We start from the raw sequence: 22,887 nt of genomic DNA, 5'->3' as shown, positions 1-22,887 counted from the left end.
TTCTAAACAAACTTATTTTACACCGACCTTCTTTGAAAATACTCTAAACTGATCAAAAAATATAAACTTAATTGCTATTGTTAGGTAAAGAAATATGAAAATAAGAGAATATTGAGGAAAAGTGAATTTACAATCTACATTTTGTTAAAGCTTGTTTTCCTTTAAGGGATATTTCATGGGAAATATATAATATCTACAAAAGAAACATAACATGTTTATATTTACAGAAGTTCTTAATCATATAAATATTAATACTAACTTCTAAAACAACACTAAGTGCAATTCTAATATAAATACAACAAATTAAGTGAATTAAGACCCAAAGGAAGATAAAATAAAGTGTCTACAAGATTGCATAATATTAAACCAAAAAAAAAAAACTAAATAATGTGAAGAAACTAACTAACTTAAAAATGTTCCCACTTAGTTACAAGAATAACAAAAAAGGGAAGAAAAGCAAGGGACATTTAAACAACAACTTTGTGAACTAAATTTAAAGAAAAAAATAAAATCAACCATAATCACTTTAAATTTTAGATGTGTGTTTCGTTGTGGAATGAACTGTGTGATCATTCTAAATTATATTTTTGTCTACATGTCTTGCATTGCTTATTGTGGACACCACCAACAAACTGAAAAAAGAATTAATTAATTTTTGCAAATCAAAATCAAAACAATCAATCTAAAGGTAAGGTATACAAAATAATAAGTTAAAGTTATAAAAATAAAAAACAACTAAGAGGCTTTTTTTTGTTTGATTATTATTTGTCAATTTGTGATTATTTATTTTTGTACGGCAATTTATATTTTTGTTTCTTTTTAATTTGCAGCTTACCGCTTTTAGTCTCTTCATCCATATTGTTCTTAATAAAAGCTTAAATAAAATATTCAATACAGGTTTTATTTGATTTAAAGGTCAAAATCATTGAAGATTTAAACAGAAACCAAATAAACAAAAACCAAAAACCAAAAACAAAGAAACTGCCAACAATTACACGAAATTTTGAATTAACAAACCAATTGAGTAATTTTTATTATATTCATTTTTATTACACTAAATTATACTCAAGCTTTAAGGTTTATTAAAAACAAAACAACCTGAACAAATACATTCCAATAAGGTTTTTTTTTTTATATTTTTGTAGGCCTATTTTTTGAATTGGAATGAATGGAACTTTTTTGGAGCATTTTGTTGAACTGCTCGTACGAGGTTTATGAAAATGAAGAAGAAATTCAAATAAAGTTAAGGTTAAATTGTCGATAAACACTTCGAATTTACCTTCAAAGATCGGCGCCAGCACCGAGGGGATTGTAATAACTAGCATAGATGGAACCCTACTCTACTTTACTACTAATGGAAAAAAATCTTTAGAAGAACCTGAGGACCAAATTTTTCGTGGATGTACACGGCAATCATCAGGGCAGTAATAAAATATTCGACTTTAGTCAAAGAATTTACTCAAAGTCAAAAACAGGGTGTTTCTTTGAAAAACAAATCAAAAAACTTAACAGGCTTGCGCTCTTCTACCAAAACGTAAGGGGACTTCGTAGCAAGACTACTGACATTTTTCTTAGCTCCCAATCATTTCCACACGACGTATTCGTTTTGACAGAAACGTGGCTTAATTCAAGCTTTTCCGACACAGAACTCTTTAGTCAAGAGTTCGAAGTTTACAGAAACGATCGTCATGTTGGTAATGCAAAGGACTTAGGTGGGGGTGTTCTTTCCATTTGTATTATCAATTGAACTTGTATGTGTAAAGATAATGGTACAGACTAAGACTTTTTTCATTTTAAACGTTTACATTCCTCCAAAAAGTTTGGAGTCTGTCATAACGATCTCTCCTTGGCATTATCTTATAAATTTGTCCAGCTCTAACACCAATATCTTACTTTTAGGTGATTTTAATTTAACACACATTGACTGGATTCAATCCGAAGACGAATCCTGCCTTGAAGCCTCTCCTTCTTCTTCACAAATGGAACTATCTCTTCTCGATAAAGTCCTTCTTACTGACTTACAGCAAACAAGCTGTATTAAAAACTCTTTTCTCTTTTAGTACTTTTGTTCTAGAATCTAGATCAGGAATTACTAATATTGACAAATATCACCCCCCCTTGGACATTTTTTTTGACTTAAGTAATCACCTTACTAATCACAGTAATTCTTTTGATTGCTTATATAATTTTGATTTCAGAAGAGCCAATTTCCAGCAGTTGTCTGAAGATTTAACCATTTCTGGAATTGCTGATACTTAAACATTTTTTAACATTGACGAAGCAGTTTCAACTTTTTATAGGATCCTTAATTATTGTTTTGAAAAAAATGTACCGATAAAGAAATCAAGAAATACAAACTTTAGCCATCCTTGGTACTCGAAAGAATTGCGTTTAAGGCATGGAAAACGTATCTCAAAACTCTGTCTCCAGTCAACTTCTCTTTTTATGTTGAACTCTTTAACCAATTTAAATCTCTTTCAAATTTTTTATATGCTTGTTATGTTACTGATATGGGCACCTCTTTGAAAGAGAATCCTAAAAAATTTTGGAATTTTGTAAACTCAAACAAAAAATCAGATGGCTTTCCAGTTAACTTCACTTACACGAACCTTTCGTTAGATAAAACTTTTGATATCTGTAACGCTTTCGCAACAAATTTCCGTGAGTCATTTGTTAATAGCCCTCAAGAAGTTGATGAAGTATATTTTCATAATCTTCACACTTTTTCGCAAACTAGCTGTAGTCACATACCTGTGCTACAGAGTACGGTCCTTGATCTTTTATCTGCGTTGAGTGATGACTGCTCAGCCGGTCCTGATGATATTCCCCCGATAGTACTAAAAAAGTGTAGTAATGCTTTAGTTGAACCCCTTACGTTTTTATTCAAACTTTCTCTAAAAACAGGAAAATTTCCCAGTATATGGAAGAAGTCATTTCTAACACCAATCTTCAAGAAAGGTAACAAGTCGGATATAAGCAACTACAGGCCCATTGCAAAGCTTTCTTGCATTCCTAAAGTATTTGAACAAGTTGTTTGTGAAAGCGTAGCATATTTTAGTAAAAATATCATTTGCGAACAGCAACATGGTTTTGTGAAAAAAAGATCAACCGTTACTAATCTCCTCACATTCTCAAACATATGTTCAAATGCTTTAGAACAAGGTTATGAAGTTGACTGTGTATACACTGACTTTTCTAAAGCTTTTGACCAACTTAGCCACGGAATTATTTTATTTAAACTTAAGGCTCTTGGTTTTCCACCATTTTTCTTAGCTTGGATTAAGTCATACCTTAAAAACAGATCCTACGAGGTAAAATTTAGAAAATGTCATTCTGAACCTTTTGTTGCTCAATCTCGTGTTCCCCAGGGAAGCCATCTTGGCCCTTTTCTGTTCATCCTGTCTATTAATGATGTATCGTCATGTCTACGTTCAAGTGAACTTCTCATTTTTGCTGACGATATGAAGATTTTCAAAATAATAAAGTCCAACCATGATCGTATTCTTTTACAAGCCGACATTGATAGTTTCACATTTTGGTGTGGGAAAAATAGCCTCTTACTCAACCCTTTAAAATGCCAGACTATAACCTTCACTAAAAAACTAAGCAGTAACGTATTTGACTACTGTATATCACAGCAAAAACTCTGTCGTGTCTCCACATTTAAAGATTTAGGTGTACATTTCTGTTCCAACTTAGAGTTTACACATCACATTAATGTTATTGTTAATAAGGCAAGTTCTATGCTTGGTTTTATAAAACGCTGGGCAAAGGAGTTCAATGATCCCTATGCTACCCTTTCTTTGTATAATTGCCATGTTCGTCCTCATATTGAATATGTTTCGCAGGTATGGACTCCCTATTACGAAATTCATAGAAAACGTATTGAATCAATTCAACATAATTTCATTCGCTTTGCCCTAAAAGGTCTTCCTTGGGAAGATCCCTATGATCTGCCTCCCTATGAACATCGTATTCTACTTCTTCAAATGCAATCTCTCCATCAAAGGCGTGTTAATAATGACTTAGTATTTTTTCATCAACTCATTAATGGTGAAATTGATGCACCTTATTTGCTATCTTGTGTACATTTGAATTACCGGGGCGGAACTCATTACCTGCGCACATTTGATTTTATACATATTGACTTCCATAGAACTAACTATGGCAAGAATGAAGCTTTAAGTCGAATGAGCATTTTATATACCTAACTTAAACTGTTCATCGATAGATTTAAATTTAAATAAGGTGGGATTAAAATCATTGTTTAGAACCAGTGCTCCACTATCGTAAACGTTCTCATTTTATTTTTTGTTCCGTAATAGTTAAATGCTAATTTTGTTTTGTATTTTGTGCGTGTGTTAGGCTATATTTGTATTATTTTTTACTAACAACTAACACATGCACTTATGATGAGCCTCTGATCGTAGTTTGACGCTTGCTATAAGCTTACTACTTTCTGATTGTGAAGTGTAAAAAAAAAAAAAAAAATTGTAATGTGGTATTAAAAGCTATAAGGTTAGAAGCAGGCATTTTTAAGAATGAAAATCGATATTTCTCCCGTTACAGTAGATTAGAAAAAAACAACTCTAGTAAATGAAAGACTACTTTGTTAACAACAAAATGTAAAATTTGGGAATATTAGAGAATTAGCTAACAGATCTTTTATGACAAATTGTCAATTGAGTCGAAAATATGCGAAAATAAATCGGGTCATAAGATTAGAAGCAGTGAACATATAAACGTTGTCTTGTGAAGTGAATTCATTTTACTTTCGGTTCATTTCATAAATTAATCGTTGTTTATTGAGTTGTAATAAAAATGGGCAAGAAAAAATGTTTGACAGTGGAGGAAATGGCAAGAATAGATGTTTATTACTCTGAAGGTCTTTCATGCCGTGCTATAGCCCGAAAAATAAATCGAAGTGATCATTGTGTCAGCAACTATTTAAAAAATCCATCGTCGTATCTAAAAAATTATAAAGGAAATACATCCTCTGACTTAACACTTCGCGAAACGCGAAATATACTTAGAATAGCGTCAAATTCATCTTTTTATCGGCAGCTAAAATTAGGGATAACGCTAATGTTAAGGCCAGCTTATAGACTGTCAAACGCACGATCCGCAATGCTAAATACATAAAACGTCTGAAGCTTAAAAAAAAACTACCACTTAATAACGCAAGGAAGAAGCAACGCTTGTGTTTGAAACATCACATGAGCTGGGATGTGCAGAATTCAATGACTACAAATGATTGACGGAAGGTTATTTTTTCCGACGAAAAAAAATTTAACCTAGATGGGCCAGATTGTTATAATTATTATTTCCATGACATGAGGAAAGAGGAGCGGTTTTTAAACCGTCACAATAGCAGAGAAGGAGGCGTTATGGTCTGGGGCTCAATTTCGTTTTATGGCACTATAGACTTGGTAGTCCAAGAGAGTAAAATGACTGGAAAAACCTACAAAGCCTTGCTGGAATCAGTATTCCCCAAAATTACCAAGCTTTTTGGACCAATTTCATGGATTTTTCAGCAGGACAACGCTCCGATACACACAGCCCGAGAGGTAAAATCCTTCATTGCAAACCAAAACATCTACTTGCTGCCTTGGCCACTATATTCCCCGGACCTTAACATAATTGAAAATGTGTGGGGCTGGCTTACACGTAAGGTGTATGAGGGAGGGAAGCAATACAATGACAAGGAAGCGCTTAATCATAATATCAAATTGGCCTGGAGTGAGATTTCACTGGACTACTTGATAAATAGGATTTTTGAAGTTATTTTAAAGGCTGGTGCCAGCACACATTATTAAATATTTAATAAAACCCAAAAAACTTAAACAAAATATGAATAACTGCATTTTATTTTCATTTATTTTATGTGCTTCTAATCTAATGACCCGATTTATTTTCGCATATTCTTGACTTAATTAACAATTTGTCTTAGAAGTTCAGTTAGCTTAATCTCTTCTATACCCAAAATGGATGTTGTGTTGTTAACAAAATATGTTAAAGAGACTAGTGACATCATAAATATCACATTCAATAATATTATAAGTCTATTCACAGATATTCAACCAACAATGAAGAAACAACTATAATGGTGAATCATGAGTTCTTTTTAACTATGATAGACGGAAAAGTGTTAAACAAATTAACGGAAACAATGTCTACGGGGTCATGTCCCATATGCAAAAGGACACAAAAGAACTTCAAAAAAGATGAGTCAATTGACGAAAATAACAACGAATATGGAATCTATCTCCACTGCCCGCTAGAATCAGATGCTGGGAATTTATTTTGAAGCTTATGTATATTCTTCGACAAGAAGGAGAAGGTACTGATGAATCGATTGGGACCAAGGAGGCGGAAAAAAGAAGAAAACAAGAGATCCAAATGCGTTTTTGCGATGAGCTTGGCCTTGATGTGGATAAACCAAAGTTTGAAAACACTAATGATGGAAACACGCAAGGAGATTTTTTTGAACAGTCAGATGCAACCGCTCGAATAACTGGAGTCAGTGGAGAAGTTATAATGAGGCTCAAAGTAATATTGAACGTTTTCAATTGCAGAGAAGAGTGAATGCAGTTAAATTTGGGGATTATATTAAGAAAACGGCAGAGCTTTTAAAACATAAGTATCCTGAAAAACTACTCACACTCTACACAATCAATATCAATCACTACCACTTGAAGAAGCTCAGGAATGCAAAAATAAACACTACAAGAAATATCGATATCAGAATACGTGTAAAGTTTCAAAGATTGGGCAGAATGAGGACCTATTTTACATGCTTACTACCTCTTCGGATCTACTTATTTCTTTTTTAAGACATGTGAGAAGACAAAAAGATCTGAAAGAACGATATTCTCTAGAAATTATGAGTTTATTACACATTTCCCCGGATTTAGATGATAGTTTTTTTGAGGATTGCATATTAAAATACCGTTATGTTTGTCACCCTTGGTAAAACTTCTTATTTAAACTTGGAAATTTCCTTCAAGAAAAAAAATAATGTAAGCAATATCTTTATTCGTTTAGGAGACATGATTTTTGCAACCAAAAAAGTCCAAACAGGCCACTGTGAGACGGCTAAAAAATAGATGTTATAGTAGGTGCCGCCAACATTAGACTCTGCTGGAAACAAGGCCACATTACTGTGCCTGGGACTAAAGAGATTGCGAGGAATAGTACAACACTGAACCAGTCCTGTATAGAATCGACTATAAGCGCCTCATTCTGTGAATTTAAAGATCTCCCTGGTAAGAAAATACTATAATAAACCAAAGAAAGATAGCAGAGCTTTGAAATATACATCTTTACGATTTCTTGTCTGCATATAAGCAGATCACAACCGAAGCGATAAGATAATAAACCCGGTCACTTTCTATGTCACTGCCAAGCTTTCTGCCACACAAGTTATATATATTCTTAGAGTAATACTTCTTCAATAATTTCGAATAAATTGGAAGCCTCCCAAGAAGTAATGTCTTAGGCTCTGCCAAAGTCTCTTAATGTTTCGAAAATGGCAACCCATACATATCACAGGTTAAGAATTTACTTTCAGGGAATTACAATACTCCACTGAGGTGATCAAATCAAATGGGGTGGCGCAACAGTCCGTTGTGAACCAGGGCCTAGTGGCTTACAACTCTCAACCATTCCTGTGTGCGAGTACTGTTGTCAGGAATGGAAGGGACCTACAATTTTAGGCCGAATCCGAACGGCTAGTTTGAGAAAGCACTTTTTCATGACAAGAATTACTCTTGAAGGATTTGTCAATTCCTCGCAAGAGGCAGTACCCGCGAAAATTATTTTTTTTAAATTAAGGTCGCACAGGCAGGGATTGAACCCAAGACCCCTTGCATGACAGTCCAACGCACTAACCATCATGCCACGGGTACTACACTGAGGTGATAAAAAATCAATTTACAGCCCATTCACTTGAAGGTTGCCTTGAAGTTCTGCCAAGAGCCACTAAGTTTTCTATCCTTGACTTTTCGTATCTTTATTTCTTCCAAACAATCTTGTTTTTGGGTACACGCTACTTCTAAAAAAGTCAACCCGACATAAAATTAATTTTATTTTTATCAATTAAATTTCGCCCCGTATGTGGCTTTGAAAACTATCCGTTTTAAGGGAATATCTATATTATTGTGTATACAAGACAAATTTATAATTCCTCTCAAACAAACCTAAATTGTGAATCATCACTTTTTTGAGTGCCGGATTATAGAGACATTATAACAAATTTTAAAATTACAAACTTATAAAAAATGTATATATTTTACATTTGCTGACAAACCAATCTAACACCTACAGAGCCTTACCTTCTATGGTAAAGCAATATCAAATTATTTATATTGTTTCTTTTTATGGTTGCACCTTTATGTCATTATAATTTAGAATTAAGTAAGTACTTTACTATTCTTTCCACCACCAGAGGTAAAAGGTCTTTGATTTAATAGTTTTCAGCTTAGCATTGGTCCTTCGACCCGGATTCATTTATTGTAAAACAAATGAAAGACTGACTTACACCACCACTTGTCTGTTAAAAGAACACTGATTTGAGCAAAGTTTAATGCTAAATGCTTAAAAGAACTCATTTATTTTGCTATTATCTCCGTTACATTTCAATTTGTAGCTTCTGCAAATGATTGTTATTGCATAGAAGAAGAGGAGGATGCACATTCTCACATTCTATCCAGGGCCAAATACTCCACTTAAGTGACTTTTACGAAAATGATCCCAACGATCTTATGAGATTGGGCATCTTTTGTCTTAAACTCCAAATGGCTTAACGAAGAAGAGAAGATCTTTTTTAAGATAGAGGATGTATCACAATAGATCAACTTCTGGCCTATTGGGATTTGTCAGGCAACAGCCACTTTTACCATAAGTGAGGTTAGGTTAGTTTAAAGTGGCTGCGGGTACAGAACCCACACACATATGCCAAAAGAAAAGGCCCATTGTGATACCACATGAATCTAGAGAATTACTTCTTACTAGTCGAACCATTTTGAGCTTTTTATAAAGCGAAGAAGATATTTTATAACCATATTAGCTAGTTCACTGGGATTATCAATAAGGTAGTCTCCCAGATGAAGTCTGCGTCTTAGTGAAAGTGCAGGGCAAGTGCAGAGAAGGTGAGAGATTGTTTCCTCTTCTTCCCCATCCATACAGCTCCTGCAGAAGCCATTTGAGGTTACACCAAGTCGTATTACGTGTCGGCCTATAAGAAAGTGCCCCGTAAGGACACCTATTAGGAAGCTAATATGAAGTCTGCTTTGAGATAACAAGTCTTTAGAGCGCTTTAGGTCCAGTGAAGGCCATATGAGTTTTGTGGCTGCAGTGCAGTCCACTATACTGCAACCCCCTACATAAGCATTGGTCGGATGACCGATGTGTATGGCCAATAGGTTATGCGAGGTTAAAAAACCCCATTTGCTTCCTATAGCTTTCTTGCAAATGAAAAGAGCTGCTGTAGCTCTCTTAACTCTTTCCTGAATATTAGGTTTCCAATTTAATTTTTTGTCTAATATCACACCAAGATATTTGGCTTCATTGGTAAAAATTAGTGGTGCAACTTTTATTGAAGGAGGTACAATTACTGGTATCTTGTATTTCCGTGTAAAAAGGACAAGGTCTGTTTTTTGAGGATTAATACTAAGTCCGCAGTGATCAGCCCATCTAGTGAGCATATTGAGTGCGTTTTGGAGGCGGTCTCTCAGTGTATTAGGATGTTCTCCTGTGACGGCGATAGCAACATCATCGGCATACGCAACCACTCTGTAGCCTTCCCTTCCAAGGGATATTAGTAGTTTGTTAACCACTATGTTCCACAAGAGACAAACCTTTTCGAACAAAAATACCCCATCTTATAGTTGATAATCCTGCTTTTAAGCATTAGATTAATCAACTCACTGAGTGAGTATTCGACGTCGGGTCGTCATAGCAGAAGTGATAGCGGATATATCAACGTTATTGAAAGCGCCTTCAATATCCAGGAAGGCTTCAAGTGTATATTCTTTTTGCTCTAGGGAGTATTAAATTGTTCTTGCCAGAGTGTACAAGGCTACCTAACCCAATTTTTTGATTCAAAAGCTTCTTGCCTTTATGGAGGAAAGACAAGTTTAACATTATGCAAATTACAGGGACACTTCATACTGTTGGTGTATTTAAATAAATACATTTAAATGTTTGCATGTTTGGGATCTTTTTTTTTAATCTTAAATTTGAAGGTTTTTGTTTTATTTTCAGAAACCACCTTTCGATAACAACTTGATTTAGCTATCAAAAGCCCTTGAGTTACATATTTCCTAGTGAGACCTCAATAATCAGACTATTTTAATTGTAATGATTAGGTTTAGATATTTTTTGAAACTCAAATATTATTATCAAACTCCAAAACAATGTGAATTATCTTTGAACAAGCAAGTATGACATCATTATTGTTCATGGATTAAAATCTTAATTAAATACACGATAATACTGTTTAAAAAAATGAAAAACTACTGCAGACCAAGCCAGAGGAAACATGCCTACATAGTTAGATAAAAACAAAATCGAAGAAAACACATGCTCTGGAATGTACTTGAAGTTAAAAGCGTTGCAAATAAAATAAACCATCATAACTCTTAGAAAAAAAGCATAGCTAGCTAAAGATACAAATAGATTATGTTTTTAATTAATTTAAATTTTGTTTTTTTCTTTTCACATTAAATAAAAAAAAAAAAACAAAACAAAATTCATAAAAGCATCATAATAATAAGTTTCAAATAATAAGTTAATAATAAAATAGAACTCACCCTATCTTTGACATTTTTCAAGAAATAATAATTTCTCCCCCGTTTCTTTATCTTCTCCGAATATCTCACAGTTTCCAATTCGAATTCATCGGAAAATCCTAAACCAGTATTGAGCATTTGCAATCGTTCATCAATGAATTGTTGGAATAATTGTAAATCCATCATTCGGCCTAAGAACGGCCTCAAATGATGTGGCCGTGTTTCGATGAAACGATCTCGATTGAATGTTTTCTTATCGCCAAATTCTACAGCATCTCGCCAGCCTCCAATTAATTGCACTAAAACTCCCAAAAATATCTTCGAAACACGATCGTTGACATGCTCATGGGAATTACTATTATTTAAGTGTTTCTTTAAATGCGAGACTATCTCTGGTGGCATATCGTGCACATCATCGAATGGGCTCTCGAATATTTTTGTATCACAGTTTAAAATTGCAACTTCACCCAATTCTTCCGGTGTCATCTTAAAAAAAAAAAAAACAATATCATTCATATTTAGGATCATTTATAAATCAACGTGGTGTCTTACAGTTTCGAGTACTGCTTCAGGTACTCCAATTAAATAGGGCATCGGAGCACTCAAGAAGTCCTTGAGTTTCATTGGAAGAAGTGGAATAAAAATATGTTGCCACACCATTGGATATAGAAAGGCATTGGCCGCTTGCACACAAGACGACAATTTATCCAAACTTCGTGATGTAAAAATTATTCTACGTTCCGCTAACATAGAAGCGAATACTGATATCATGTTCTTTGGAGTCGCAAAGTTATAATAGAGACTTAAATTGTGCTAAAAAAAAAAACAAGTTAAACTTTTTTTCTCGCAATATACAATTCAAACTTACGTTATCGGGAATACTTGGTAATTTGAACTGCAATGGTCTTTGGAACGTAAAATGCTGTAAATTAGAAATAAGAATTTAAATTGTTTTATATAAAATAAAAAGTTATTCTTACATCACGTCCACCATTGTAAAAGATATTCAAAGTACCGCCGAGATCGGGAACACCTCTGTTATAAGCTTCGGATAGAAATGTTTGGAAGTTGGAATTATCATTTCGCCGCAGGGTTACCAGCACTCCCATTAGCTTAAGGAACGTATCATGCCATGGCAGGTAGGTGATGATGACCATAGCCGTTTCTGTCTTTGGGTCATGACGACAAAAGCCAAAACGCCAAACTTCACTCGTTAACACAAATGAATAAGTTTCAACAGATTCACTAGAAAAGAGAAAGACATATAATTAGAATTTTTATTTAATTGTTTAAATATTTGCATTTCTCCTTAAAATAAAAATCCGAACTTTCATATTTTTGAAATAATAACAAAGTGAAGTTTTTATAATTTTGTATAAATATTTAATACTAAGCTATATTCCATTTGAAGAAGCTTTCTAGTGTGAGGTTAATGATGGTAGTTCAAATCAAGAAAGATAAACAAGTAAGTTTGTAGATCAGGGGGAGAAAGGGAAAGGGGAAAGTACAAGGGGAATAATATCTCATTTGGATCTACACGTTATTCTTTTTAAGTTTGCTCCTCTTATAGAGAGGAAGAAGAAACATTATTGAACCAGGATTTTGAGAACATTAAAACCACTGTTCGTTAATAAAAGGAAGTCTAGAAAAGGAAAAATAGGAAGAAACATGTGTTGAAAAGGACACCACTGCAATACACCTAATCAAAACAAGGTGACTAGATAAAAAAGGACACTTAATTTCTTACTATGTTTACAAATTTGCTCCAACTACAAAGGCATCAGTCTCCTTAACATTGCATACAAGATCCTTTTTGCTGTATTATGTGAACGTCTGAAGCCGTTCGTCAACAACCTGATAGGTCCTTATCAGTGTGGCTTCAGACCAGGAAAATCCACTATCCACCAAATATTCACACTACGGCGGATCTTGGAAAAAACTCTTTATCGATTTTAAAGCCGCGTATGACAGCATCTATAGGGAAGAGCTCTACCGAGCAATGTCTAGTTTTGGCATCCCTGTCAAACTTTTCCGTTTATGCAGAATGACGAAAGATCTCACCGATGCATTTGATGTCAAAAAAGTTTTTGACAAGGCGATGCACTGTCATGCGACTTCTTCAATATCATTCTGGACGACGAAAGCGAAGAAGATGGGTTTAGTGGTCAATGAGGGCAAGTATATGCTGTCATCAAAAAAGGGCATTAAACATAGACGTGTTTGACAAAACTATAACTTTGAGGTAGTTAAGGACTTTGTCTACCTAGGCACCACTATTAACACAGACGACGACACCAGCGCTAAAATTAAAGGAAGAATAACTCTTGCAAATCGCTGCTTTTTTGGACTTAGAAGGCAATTGAGAAGTAAAGTCCTCTCTCGAGCATCTAAAATCACTATCTAAAAGACACTCATCATCCCGGTTCTCATATATGGCGCTAAGGCCTGGACCCTGTCAAAGAAAGATGAGGGCGTCTTAGATGGCTAGATCATGTAGAACGAATGGACATCAACGCTCCAGCCCGGAAGGTCTTCGAATCCAATCCCGAGGGACGGCGCAGTAGATGAAGACCGCGACTAAGGTGGCGCATTCAGGTGGGTGAAGACCTCAACTAACTTGGCGTGCGCCACTGGAGACAGCTAGCTAGGGACCGAACTGGCTGGAGGTTAGGTTAAAAGTGGTGAAACATCTATTGTCTGCCCTAGGATTTGATAAAGTTTTGAGTTGATAACAAAGAAGAGTGATAAAAAATATGATTGATGGTGCCTTACTGTATTTTGGGTGAATTTCAAGGCCTTTTCAGTTAAAAGGTAGGTTATTTATAATAGGCGTTTTTTTGCCACAATCAGTGGTGTAAAATGATTGTTAAGAATTTGTTCCGATAATATAATTGAATTTTTATATAGATGACCAAAACGACAAGATTCGTGAAATATACAAACGAAATTGCTTTATTCTTACTTTCTAAGAACAGGAAAAGAGGATTGGGATAAGAAAGCAGATACCACTGCACATTGTCTTTTTTTTATTTATTTATTACATATTATTTAGTCTTGCACAATAAGATACAATATCTTTTAAGGTAGTACAAGCTTCAGTTTTACTATTGGTTTACATGAAATGAATGAAATACTAAATTTTAAACAAAAATTGCTGATAGGGATGTGAAATTGGTATTCAGCTCATCACAATCAATGATAGTAGAAACACTGTTGAAGTGCTTACCAACACCAATTTCTTTTAAATTTTTCAAAAGTCTATGACCGGCTTATGAAGGGTTAAGTCGAGGAGCATGGAAACGTTTCTTAGCTTTCCTAATCTCAGTACAGCTTTATTTCTTAAGTATAGACCTTATGAAGTTCGTCTAAAACGGTTCCAAACTTTGTAAGCTAGATTGCGCTTATTTATTAAAACTTGCATTTAAAGGTTTTTGTTTAGTAGGGAACGTGAATATTAAAAAAAAAAAAGAGCTAAACTTTCCTTTAATAAAAGAAACTTGGTCGTCGACAGACTCCATAAAGAAAACTCAAGACCATTCAAAAGATCTTATGTCATGTTCTAGAAGGTTATAATTAATGCTTTTAAAATCTCTATAGCAATAACTGCTGCTTGAAGCAAGAGGTTCGCACAGGTAAGTTAAGTGCAATAGGTCATGGTGTGAAAAACAGGATGCAGAAAGTTGGTTAAAGCGAAGAACTTTGCTCAATTCACTAATAAATAATACATCAAGAAGGCTACTTGTGCTCTTGGCAAAGTGAATAGAAGTGGATGTGTTTACTGGATGTAGGTTAAGAACTTTCATGTCATTAAGTGGATTCTGAAAAAAGGTTGCTATTAAAATCTCCACTTAAAATAATATAAGGTGAAACATGGTCCAATTCATCCAATTTGGTTAGTAATAGTGTTGTATCAATGTGGTTATTTGGTCTATATGCTGAACCCAGTAGAATCTTGTTTTCTTTGCATGTTATTTCAATTAATATAAAATCAATTTAACTACCAGGAAGGAATTCACATACAAATTGTGGCTTTAACCCACTACACTTCGTGCATAAAAGGCCACTCCGCCTCCATGCGCCCCACTATATCTCGTCTAAATAATTTAAATCCTTTAACTTCACACAATGAGTCATTTAGTTCAGGATAAAACCATGTTTCTGTCACACATATCCACCTTAGAACCCGCAAATAGATACCTGAATTCATCAATTTTTGGAACTAAACTCTGAGCATTTAAGGAGCAGACCTGTAGACCAGTACGCTGACCACACAAAATATAAATCATTAAACGAGAGTTATAATTATAATTATTATAATTATCAGCGGTTTGTCTTTGAATGTTTTCACATTGCGATGAGTGGGATATATTGAGTCTTGCAAAACATTACACATTCGTGCAGTCCGGCTAAGGAACAATATCTCTACGTGTGGAATTGGGCTTAATGTAATTACGGCTGAATTGTTTGTTTGCTTCAATTACAAAACCCAAATATGAGAATTGTACTGGAGTTTCGGACGAGTAAAGGTGTCATAGAAATGATCACTCCACTAAGTACATACTTAGAACTGATAGCTGGTTAATGGAAAGTGGCGTTGGGGAAGGTTACGCTTTAACGACAGTAGATAGCATTACATTTACATGCTTTATAATTTCCAGTTGGACGAATACTGTTTTCATCGGAATTAAATGAGCTTATTGCACGCTGCCGTTGCTTGTCTGCATCAAAAAGGATAAGGACGCAAATCTAAAATCAAATATGAAAAATCGAGGGTATTATCATCAGGGTCAAAATAATTAAGGGGATCACCAGCATATGTTTTGTGGATACCAGATGTAATGCCGTGGCGTATCGGTTAGTGGGTAGGACTGTCATGGAATTGGGTGTGATTTTTTACTGTGCTACCTAATGTTTTTCTTTTCACAGTTACTGTCTCTTGCGATGAATCCTCAAACAATAACTACATCCTCCATAACCATAAAAACTGACATTACTCGCGCATAGGAATGATTGAGAGTTGTAAGTCATAAGGCCTTGGTTCTGCAGGAGTTATAGCACTAAATAATTCTTATATTATTGCAAACTATTTTTCTTCAAAATAAAAAGCTTTTTATAATAAAAAGGTTTCAACATTTTGTTAAAAAAAAACTTGTTAATTTGAATTCTTCTTTTCAGGTCTAAATTTGAGCTCACACTTTATTTATTATGTAACTATTTTAATACAGTTTAACCTTATAAATCTGCTTCTAATCAAGTCACTGGTAGTGAAAGCCGAATTCAATAGGGTGGGCGATATTAAACTTATTGAAATCCAACATATACTTTGCTTTTTAGATGGCAGCAAAAACAAAAAAGTTGTTACTCATTAACATCATTGGAAACTTCTGTTGAAGTACCCAAGTTCTTTAAGAACTCCAGACTGTTTACGCATCGATCTGTTAGAGCTTCATAGTCTGAAGAATCCCAACACAGTCTTAATATGTTTAATATGGCCGCCCTATATATTCATATTTTTCTCGAAACAAAACCGTCTTTTTATTCAAAGTTTGAATTTCATATTTAAATCCATCATGCACTTAGAAAAGGCAATTTTTACCAGCTGTCTTTACCTGGTCCATATTCCTTCGGCATGGAGAGAAGTTAAAGTTGTTTTTATACCCAAAACAGGTAATTGCTTTCAAGTCGCTCCTAAAGATCTACGACCTATAAGTCTATTTAAGGGCAAGTATTGATACAAGACTTCTGTCTTCGTCGCAACATGCCTACTGTAAAGGTAAATCGGTGGAAACAGCGTTACACACCTTAGTACGCACCATCTCCATCATAAAGAGTTCACTATGGTTGCTCTACTTGACATCGAAGGTGCCTTTAACAAAGTGGACACATCTGCAATCACATCTCTAAACGTAGAGAATTCGTTTGGGGAGTTAATTCATTTAATGCTGACTAGCAGAATAATTAACTCAAATTTGAGCAACTCTTCTGGCAGACGATTCGTTAGTAGAGGGACACCAAAAGGTGGTGTGCTACCCCTCCCAACTAGTCTAGATGCGGAGGGTTTCAGAGTGATCGTCTATGCGGACGACGTTGCTATAGCAGTTTCAGGAAAGCATCTTAACACCTTAAAAGAACCCTTACAAAATACCTTAGACAGACTAATACTTTGGGTTGATAGGTGTGTACTGGGTGTTAACCCACACAAAAGCAATTTAGTCTTAGTTTCGAGGAGATACAAGATTTCATTTTTCAACCCTCCCTATATTATAGGAATCCAATTAAAATTCTCAGACGAGACTTAATACCTGGGTCTTGTTTTAGATAAAAACTAAATTGGAAAAGCAATGTACAGTAAGGCATCAAAAAAGCTACTGTAACTCTCTTTTCTTGCAAAAAGCTATTGATAATAAATGGGGTTCACAACCCAGAATCACGCATTGGCTATACACATCGGTAATCAGACCAATTTAAATGTACGATGTGGCTTTAGAGAAAGCTATAAACCGCGACAAATTAAATAATGTCCAAAGTTTAGCTTGCCTATGTATAAGCGGATCGCTTCGCACTGCCCCATTTGCAGCACTGAACACCTTACCTCTTGACATATTTAGCAAAAAATAGCTGCATCCTCTGCTATTCGCCTCAAAGCTTCGTCTCAGTGGAGTGACAACAACATTGGCCACTTCGTAATTCTTAGGTATTTAGAATCAATTCCAAAGCGAACAGACTACACCATCCCCCAACTGAAATTCGACAGATGGGACATTCTTGGAGGATGAGTCAATCCATTTTTACATAACTAATAATAATATAAAAGCCCATAACTGTCGATCATCTCTAATGGAGATGACACAGCAGTTTAATATTCACCTTTGCTGGTGCCGGGCCATAGAGACATTAGAGGTAATTGTAAGGCAAATGAACTTAACAGGAACGGTACTGGCATACCAATCGCTAATTGTAAACTGTTGCTAATGCAGGACGCTGTGAGAAGGGCAGGCACCAGGTGGAACAACATCACCACATGTCAAGTCACAAAGAACATCTGGCAAACACTGGATTTAAAACGTTCAAGGTGCTTGCTCTCTCTAAGCAAATCGCATATAAGCTCGATAATAGGAAAGCACGCCACGAGACTAGGCGTATTTCAAATGACTTTTGCAGAAGCTGTATGGTCGAGGAAAAAACGGTTCTTTATCTTTTCTGCACATGCCCTGCTCTAGCTCGAAAACGCAAGAATTACCTAGGAGAATTCTTCTTTAACGACCTAAACGATCTAAATCATATCAGTATAATCAGCCTCTCACGTTTCGTAAGGGACTTTAGCTGGTTCCATTGAGCTTAGGAGGAAGCCTCAAGATTCATGTGGTATCACAATGGGCCACTAAACTGGCCTAAGTGTGTCCGTTTCCATCTTGGACAGCCACTATAACCTAACCTAGCCTATCACAATCGACTTCACCAATAGGCTTTTTAGATTGTTTGCCAATACCGATTTCATGCAGGTTTTTGCATAATTTTTTGTCAGAGGTTAAAGAACCAAGTTCATTTGAATTTGCCGTTCTGACCATTAGACAACTTAATTACGCAGTCTGCAATACAAACATATTTAAAAAAATGTTCGCGACAAAAATGTTTGAATACCATATCCTTGAAAATTTTAGTAAAACAGTTAACAACATTGGAGTTATAGAAACTTACTTTCTGCCATTACAAGACTCTTGTTACGATTGTAATATCAACTGAGTTTTGCAAATCTATCTACTTCTAATTTAGTCACAGCTAGTGTATAAATAAATTATATGATGTGATTATACATAAAACAAAACTAACTTTTTATTTAAGCTTTGAATTATATACCAAAAACCATCATGCACTTAGAAAGCTACAAACTTTATCCATTAACTTATATCCATAAATTATTATTTCCGTGTGCATATCGCTTACTGTTAATGAACCTTACACAATTTTAATTCACTTGAGTTGTTTTGTGGCCTTTGTTCCAAACAAAATAAATAATTAAGCAAAGCTCTCAACTACGTAATAAGAAAACAGTTAAATTCGTATATATAACATTTATTGAAACACATATTTGAATTAAAATTAATAAAACAGACAATAAAGATCGTATTAGAATAGCAATTTATTCGTCAACCTTCTCCCCACCCAACATATTTACTGTCGAATCAGAATTCAAAGAAATCACAAAACTACAACTACGACGATGAACGTGACGACGACGCCAAGACTCCAGTCAGCACGATCGTCTACAATTTATTACGTCAAACATCTTACATCAAGTTACTATTCCATTTTCCCCAAACCTATGCAATGACCAACATACAACTTATTACCTACGTTATGTCTGATTACTTGTCTTTATCTTCTCTTATTCAATATTAGTCATCACAGAAATACCACCTAACTATTGTTTTGTTTGCCAAAACTTATCATAACCACTTGTATTTCAAAGTAGTGCCTCTGAGCTTCGAGGAAGCAAAATAAAAAGAGATAATCAAAAATGAATTTGCAAACAAAAAAACCAAAAATCTAAACCAGTTGACAGCTCAAATCTCAAATTATCAAGAGTCCGAGGAGTTCCGAATGTGTTTTGTGTTGCTGCGTTTTGCGTTTATCGTTTTTTTTTTGGAGGGTGGGAGGTGGCAGGGAAGTAGCCAGAGCAGCATGGAATATGAGTATATACAAAAACATTGAAACACAAATCTCTCCAAGGTCAAGTGAACTAATATACAAACAAAATATGTGTCGAAAGTTGTTATAAAACACACAATAAAATGTTATGCATTCCGTTTTATTAACTATACATTTATTTGTTTTTGTTTTATAAAAAGGGTGAAAATATAAATAATAATAAATAATTTCCGCCAAATAGTTTTCGTGTTGAATGCAAACAACAAACAAACAAACAATAGAATTTTCTAGGTTTTATCATCGTCGTTTAATTTGCTTCTAGGTGTGGTTTTCATTTTCATCAACCTCAACCTCAACCCTCACTTCACTTTACATTTTTGTTTCGTTGGTGTTGTTGTTGTTTTATTCAACTCGAATACGAGTACCTACATTCCGATATGAGGGAGTAGTAGGTAATTCTTTTTATTAATAAAGGGGCATGTAGGAATTCGTTTAATTGAAGAAGCTATGTTCGACCGCAAAAGCACCAACTCCAGACCCAGATGCGCCCGCAACAAGATAAAAACAGCGAACTAAAGAAAAAACATTCTACAAAAACTTGTTGTGCGTATTCCAGATGGTGGAATTGTTGGGTTGGGGGAGGGAAGAGAAAGGGAGGGGAGTTGAGTATTTGTTGTACATGAAAATAGGAAACGGAAACTTTGATTGCGTAGTTTATACTTCTTGTGTTCGGTCAGTGGTTTGTTCGTTTGGTGCTAGAGGTTGGTTTCGTCTACTTCACCAGAATTCAGAAGCCTACTTAACAGAGAAGAGTCACACAGAAGAGAAGAAAGAACACAGAAATCGCATAATTGATGCATTTGCGATTAGAGAATTAAAAAGACGGAACTAAAAACGCGAACATAATCAATTTGAAGTTGGGACGCATTTGGAGTTACTAATCTGTGAAGTGTCTATCTACACTTACCTTTCACAATCACAGGGATAAGCAAAATCTGGGATTTTCGATATGATCTCTTGATCGTTGAAACTCTCCGGAAACGATTCGATGATTACACCAGAGTTTTTTGAAGCTGGATCCTTGACTCGTGTCACTTCGCACCAGAACTCGAATATTTTTTTCACATCCTCCCTAGAAAAATACGAGAGATAATTTTTGTGTACATCTTTTCAATTCAATTCTTTTATTTTTTTTTTCTCGGAATTTTGGAATTTTCTCGCCCAACTTAACAAATGGGAATTAAAATTAATCATTAATTGAAAGAATAACCGTGGTGTCATCACTACCGCCTCTCTTTTCACATTTATTTTTATTAATTTTGCATTTATTTTGCATTGGAATGATGATTTGGACACATATGAATTTTTCATTCTTTAAGGGTGGTGGCCTGGTCAAGTTTTATTCTTGATCTTTTTGGATTTTTGCATTTTTGGAAAAACTTACTTGATTCTTGAACTCATATTGCAAAGAAGAAGGAGGAGGACGGACACGGAGACCTGATGTGCGACGACGATGACGACGGGGATTGTAATTTGCTATTATTTTAATTCACAATTTTTCAACATTCTACGCACAATTTGTATCGTGTTTTTTATGATTTGGGGAGAATTTAATTGACTTTTTAATATGGATTTTGTTAGATTTTGATGAAAGGTTTTCTTTTAATTTAATTGGAAAAATATAAATTTAGAAAAATTGACGAAAACACAGAAGTTAACTACGCTCACTTTACTTTAACTTCTCGTCACGGTTCACGTAAAATAATTCAAGTGCCAAAAAATTTATTAATTGTGTGAAACAAGAAACTAAAATGAAACGTCAAATAGTTTTTCTTCTTTGATGAGGGGGAAATTGAGAAAATTGAAAGGAGAATCAAAAATAAAAACAGAGGGAGTGATAAATTTGCAGAATTGAGAAAACATGAGAAATGTCATCGCTCGGATGTGTTCGTGAGGTTTAAACGTTAGGTAACGTAATGTTCATGAGTGTACTTAAGTTACGTTAAGTGTCGTAGTAGGTAATTACTGCAAAACTAATAAAAAACGTTTATGACTGAAACACAAACACACTTCGGCTTCGTCTGCGTTATAGGCTTTTCACAACAAACCCAAAACCCGGTTTTCATGAAAATATCGGTTTTCGCCGAAATCCTAAATCCTAAATAAAATCATGTTTTCCCATACATTTTTGGTAAACCACAAGTTTTATATAAAACCTCTCGAAAACTAGTTGCAATTCAAAGTTGAACTAAGCAAACAAACCTTTCGAGACATTTAGCGCTAAAATTTATGTAAACAAAACAGCTGATGGCTGTTGTCAAAACAAATATATTTTTTGAAATAAATTTGATCCTGATAGTAATATTATTTATACAATTTCCTTACAAAATAAGAATTATTGCTTTTTGTTTTTTATTTACGGAATATGGAAAATTTTCCAACGTCGAGAATAAAAACCCCGGTGACTATTTGCGGCACTGGCTGTTCTTTTATGATCCTTTAGAGTTTCAAACGCTCTTTGTTAAGCGTCTTCGAACTCGTCGATACAAATATGTTTGACGCTGGAGAAAGGTAGTAAGTGAAACGAGGGTTTAGGGAGATATGAGAGAGGTGATAAGTTCATTTGTGGAGGAGAAAAAAAATTTGAAAGGAAATCTCTGATGGAGGCTAAGTCGCAGCGAGCTAGGACAATTTGCGCCAAAACATTCCACAATGTGGGAATCGTTGTTCCAGTGAATAAAACCACAACAGTGGCCTATCGCCCCTTGATGGACAGCGATGCCAACATCAAGAAGATCCATAGTGCTTTGGGCAAGCCAGGCGAGTGTGATTTTGGTACGAATCTGGAACTAGGAATTGACCTTTTTTGCTCCGGCCATAGAGATCTACACGAAATCATTCAGAATGTTCTGAATCCCGCCTATAATGGCTGAAACACATACACGCTTCAGCTTCGGCTTCGTCTGCGTTACGTTAGGCCTGCTTCGGGGTTGCTTTGAATGACATTTCTATTATTTCATCCCTCCAAAGAGCAAATATTTTGTTTGTTGACATCAGACAAAGCAAATGTTCAGATAATTGAACTAGAGCTTCCGTTTGGAGTCATATTACGTTACATTACGTTCTTTTCCTTACGATTGTCAAACGAAACGTGAGGTCGAAGCTCCATTGTGATAGCATGCGTTAAATTCCTATGGCTGAACTCGTAAACGTCAGGCGAAGCCGAAGCTGAAGCGTGTTTGTGTTTCAGCCATAAGCTGCTTGGACGGCCACAATACATGCCAATTCTGAAGGCACATTTGGCCAACAGAAGCAATATTCATAAGCAGTATTTTAGATTGAGTTTTGTTGTGAAAGAAAAAATAAAATTAATCCTATACGGTGGGTGGTGATATACTGGGAGTTTTTTGTATGTTCGTATCGAAACGTTTCTTAAACCACTCAATGA

General features: G+C 35.0%; 1 protein-coding gene across 5 annotated transcripts in view; it reads right to left on the bottom strand.

Annotated features, from left to right (window-relative positions):
- Positions 1-21,246, bottom strand: part of LOC129952932 (DENN domain-containing protein 1B) — a 47,393-nt gene extending 26,147 nt beyond the window's left edge. The window contains exons 1-7 of one of the 5 annotated variants that reach the window (XM_056065909.1): positions 20,884-21,246; positions 20,407-20,571; positions 11,771-12,035; positions 11,659-11,712; positions 11,343-11,603; positions 10,812-11,276; positions 836-874 (exon numbers count right to left, since the gene is read on the bottom strand). In XM_056065909.1, the coding sequence (XP_055921884.1) occupies positions 836-874; positions 10,812-11,276; positions 11,343-11,603; positions 11,659-11,712; positions 11,771-12,035; positions 20,407-20,571; positions 20,884-20,900 (1,266 nt within the window). In that variant the 5' untranslated portion in view covers positions 20,901-21,246. Of the gene's footprint in view, positions 1-525; positions 633-835; positions 875-10,811; positions 11,277-11,342; positions 11,604-11,658; positions 11,713-11,770; positions 12,036-20,406; positions 20,572-20,883 lie in introns of those variants that run through there. The other 4 variants (XM_056065912.1, XM_056065913.1, XM_056065911.1 and 1 more) reach the window with 4 other exon arrangements.
- Between the last annotated feature and the right edge of the window lie 1,641 nt (positions 21,247-22,887).

The sequence above is a fragment of the Eupeodes corollae genome, chromosome 3, assembly GCF_945859685.1.
Source record: "Eupeodes corollae chromosome 3, idEupCoro1.1, whole genome shotgun sequence".
In the NCBI taxonomy this organism is placed as follows: domain Eukaryota; kingdom Metazoa; phylum Arthropoda; class Insecta; order Diptera; family Syrphidae; genus Eupeodes; species Eupeodes corollae.
This window is presented reverse-complemented; position numbering and strand designations above follow the sequence as displayed.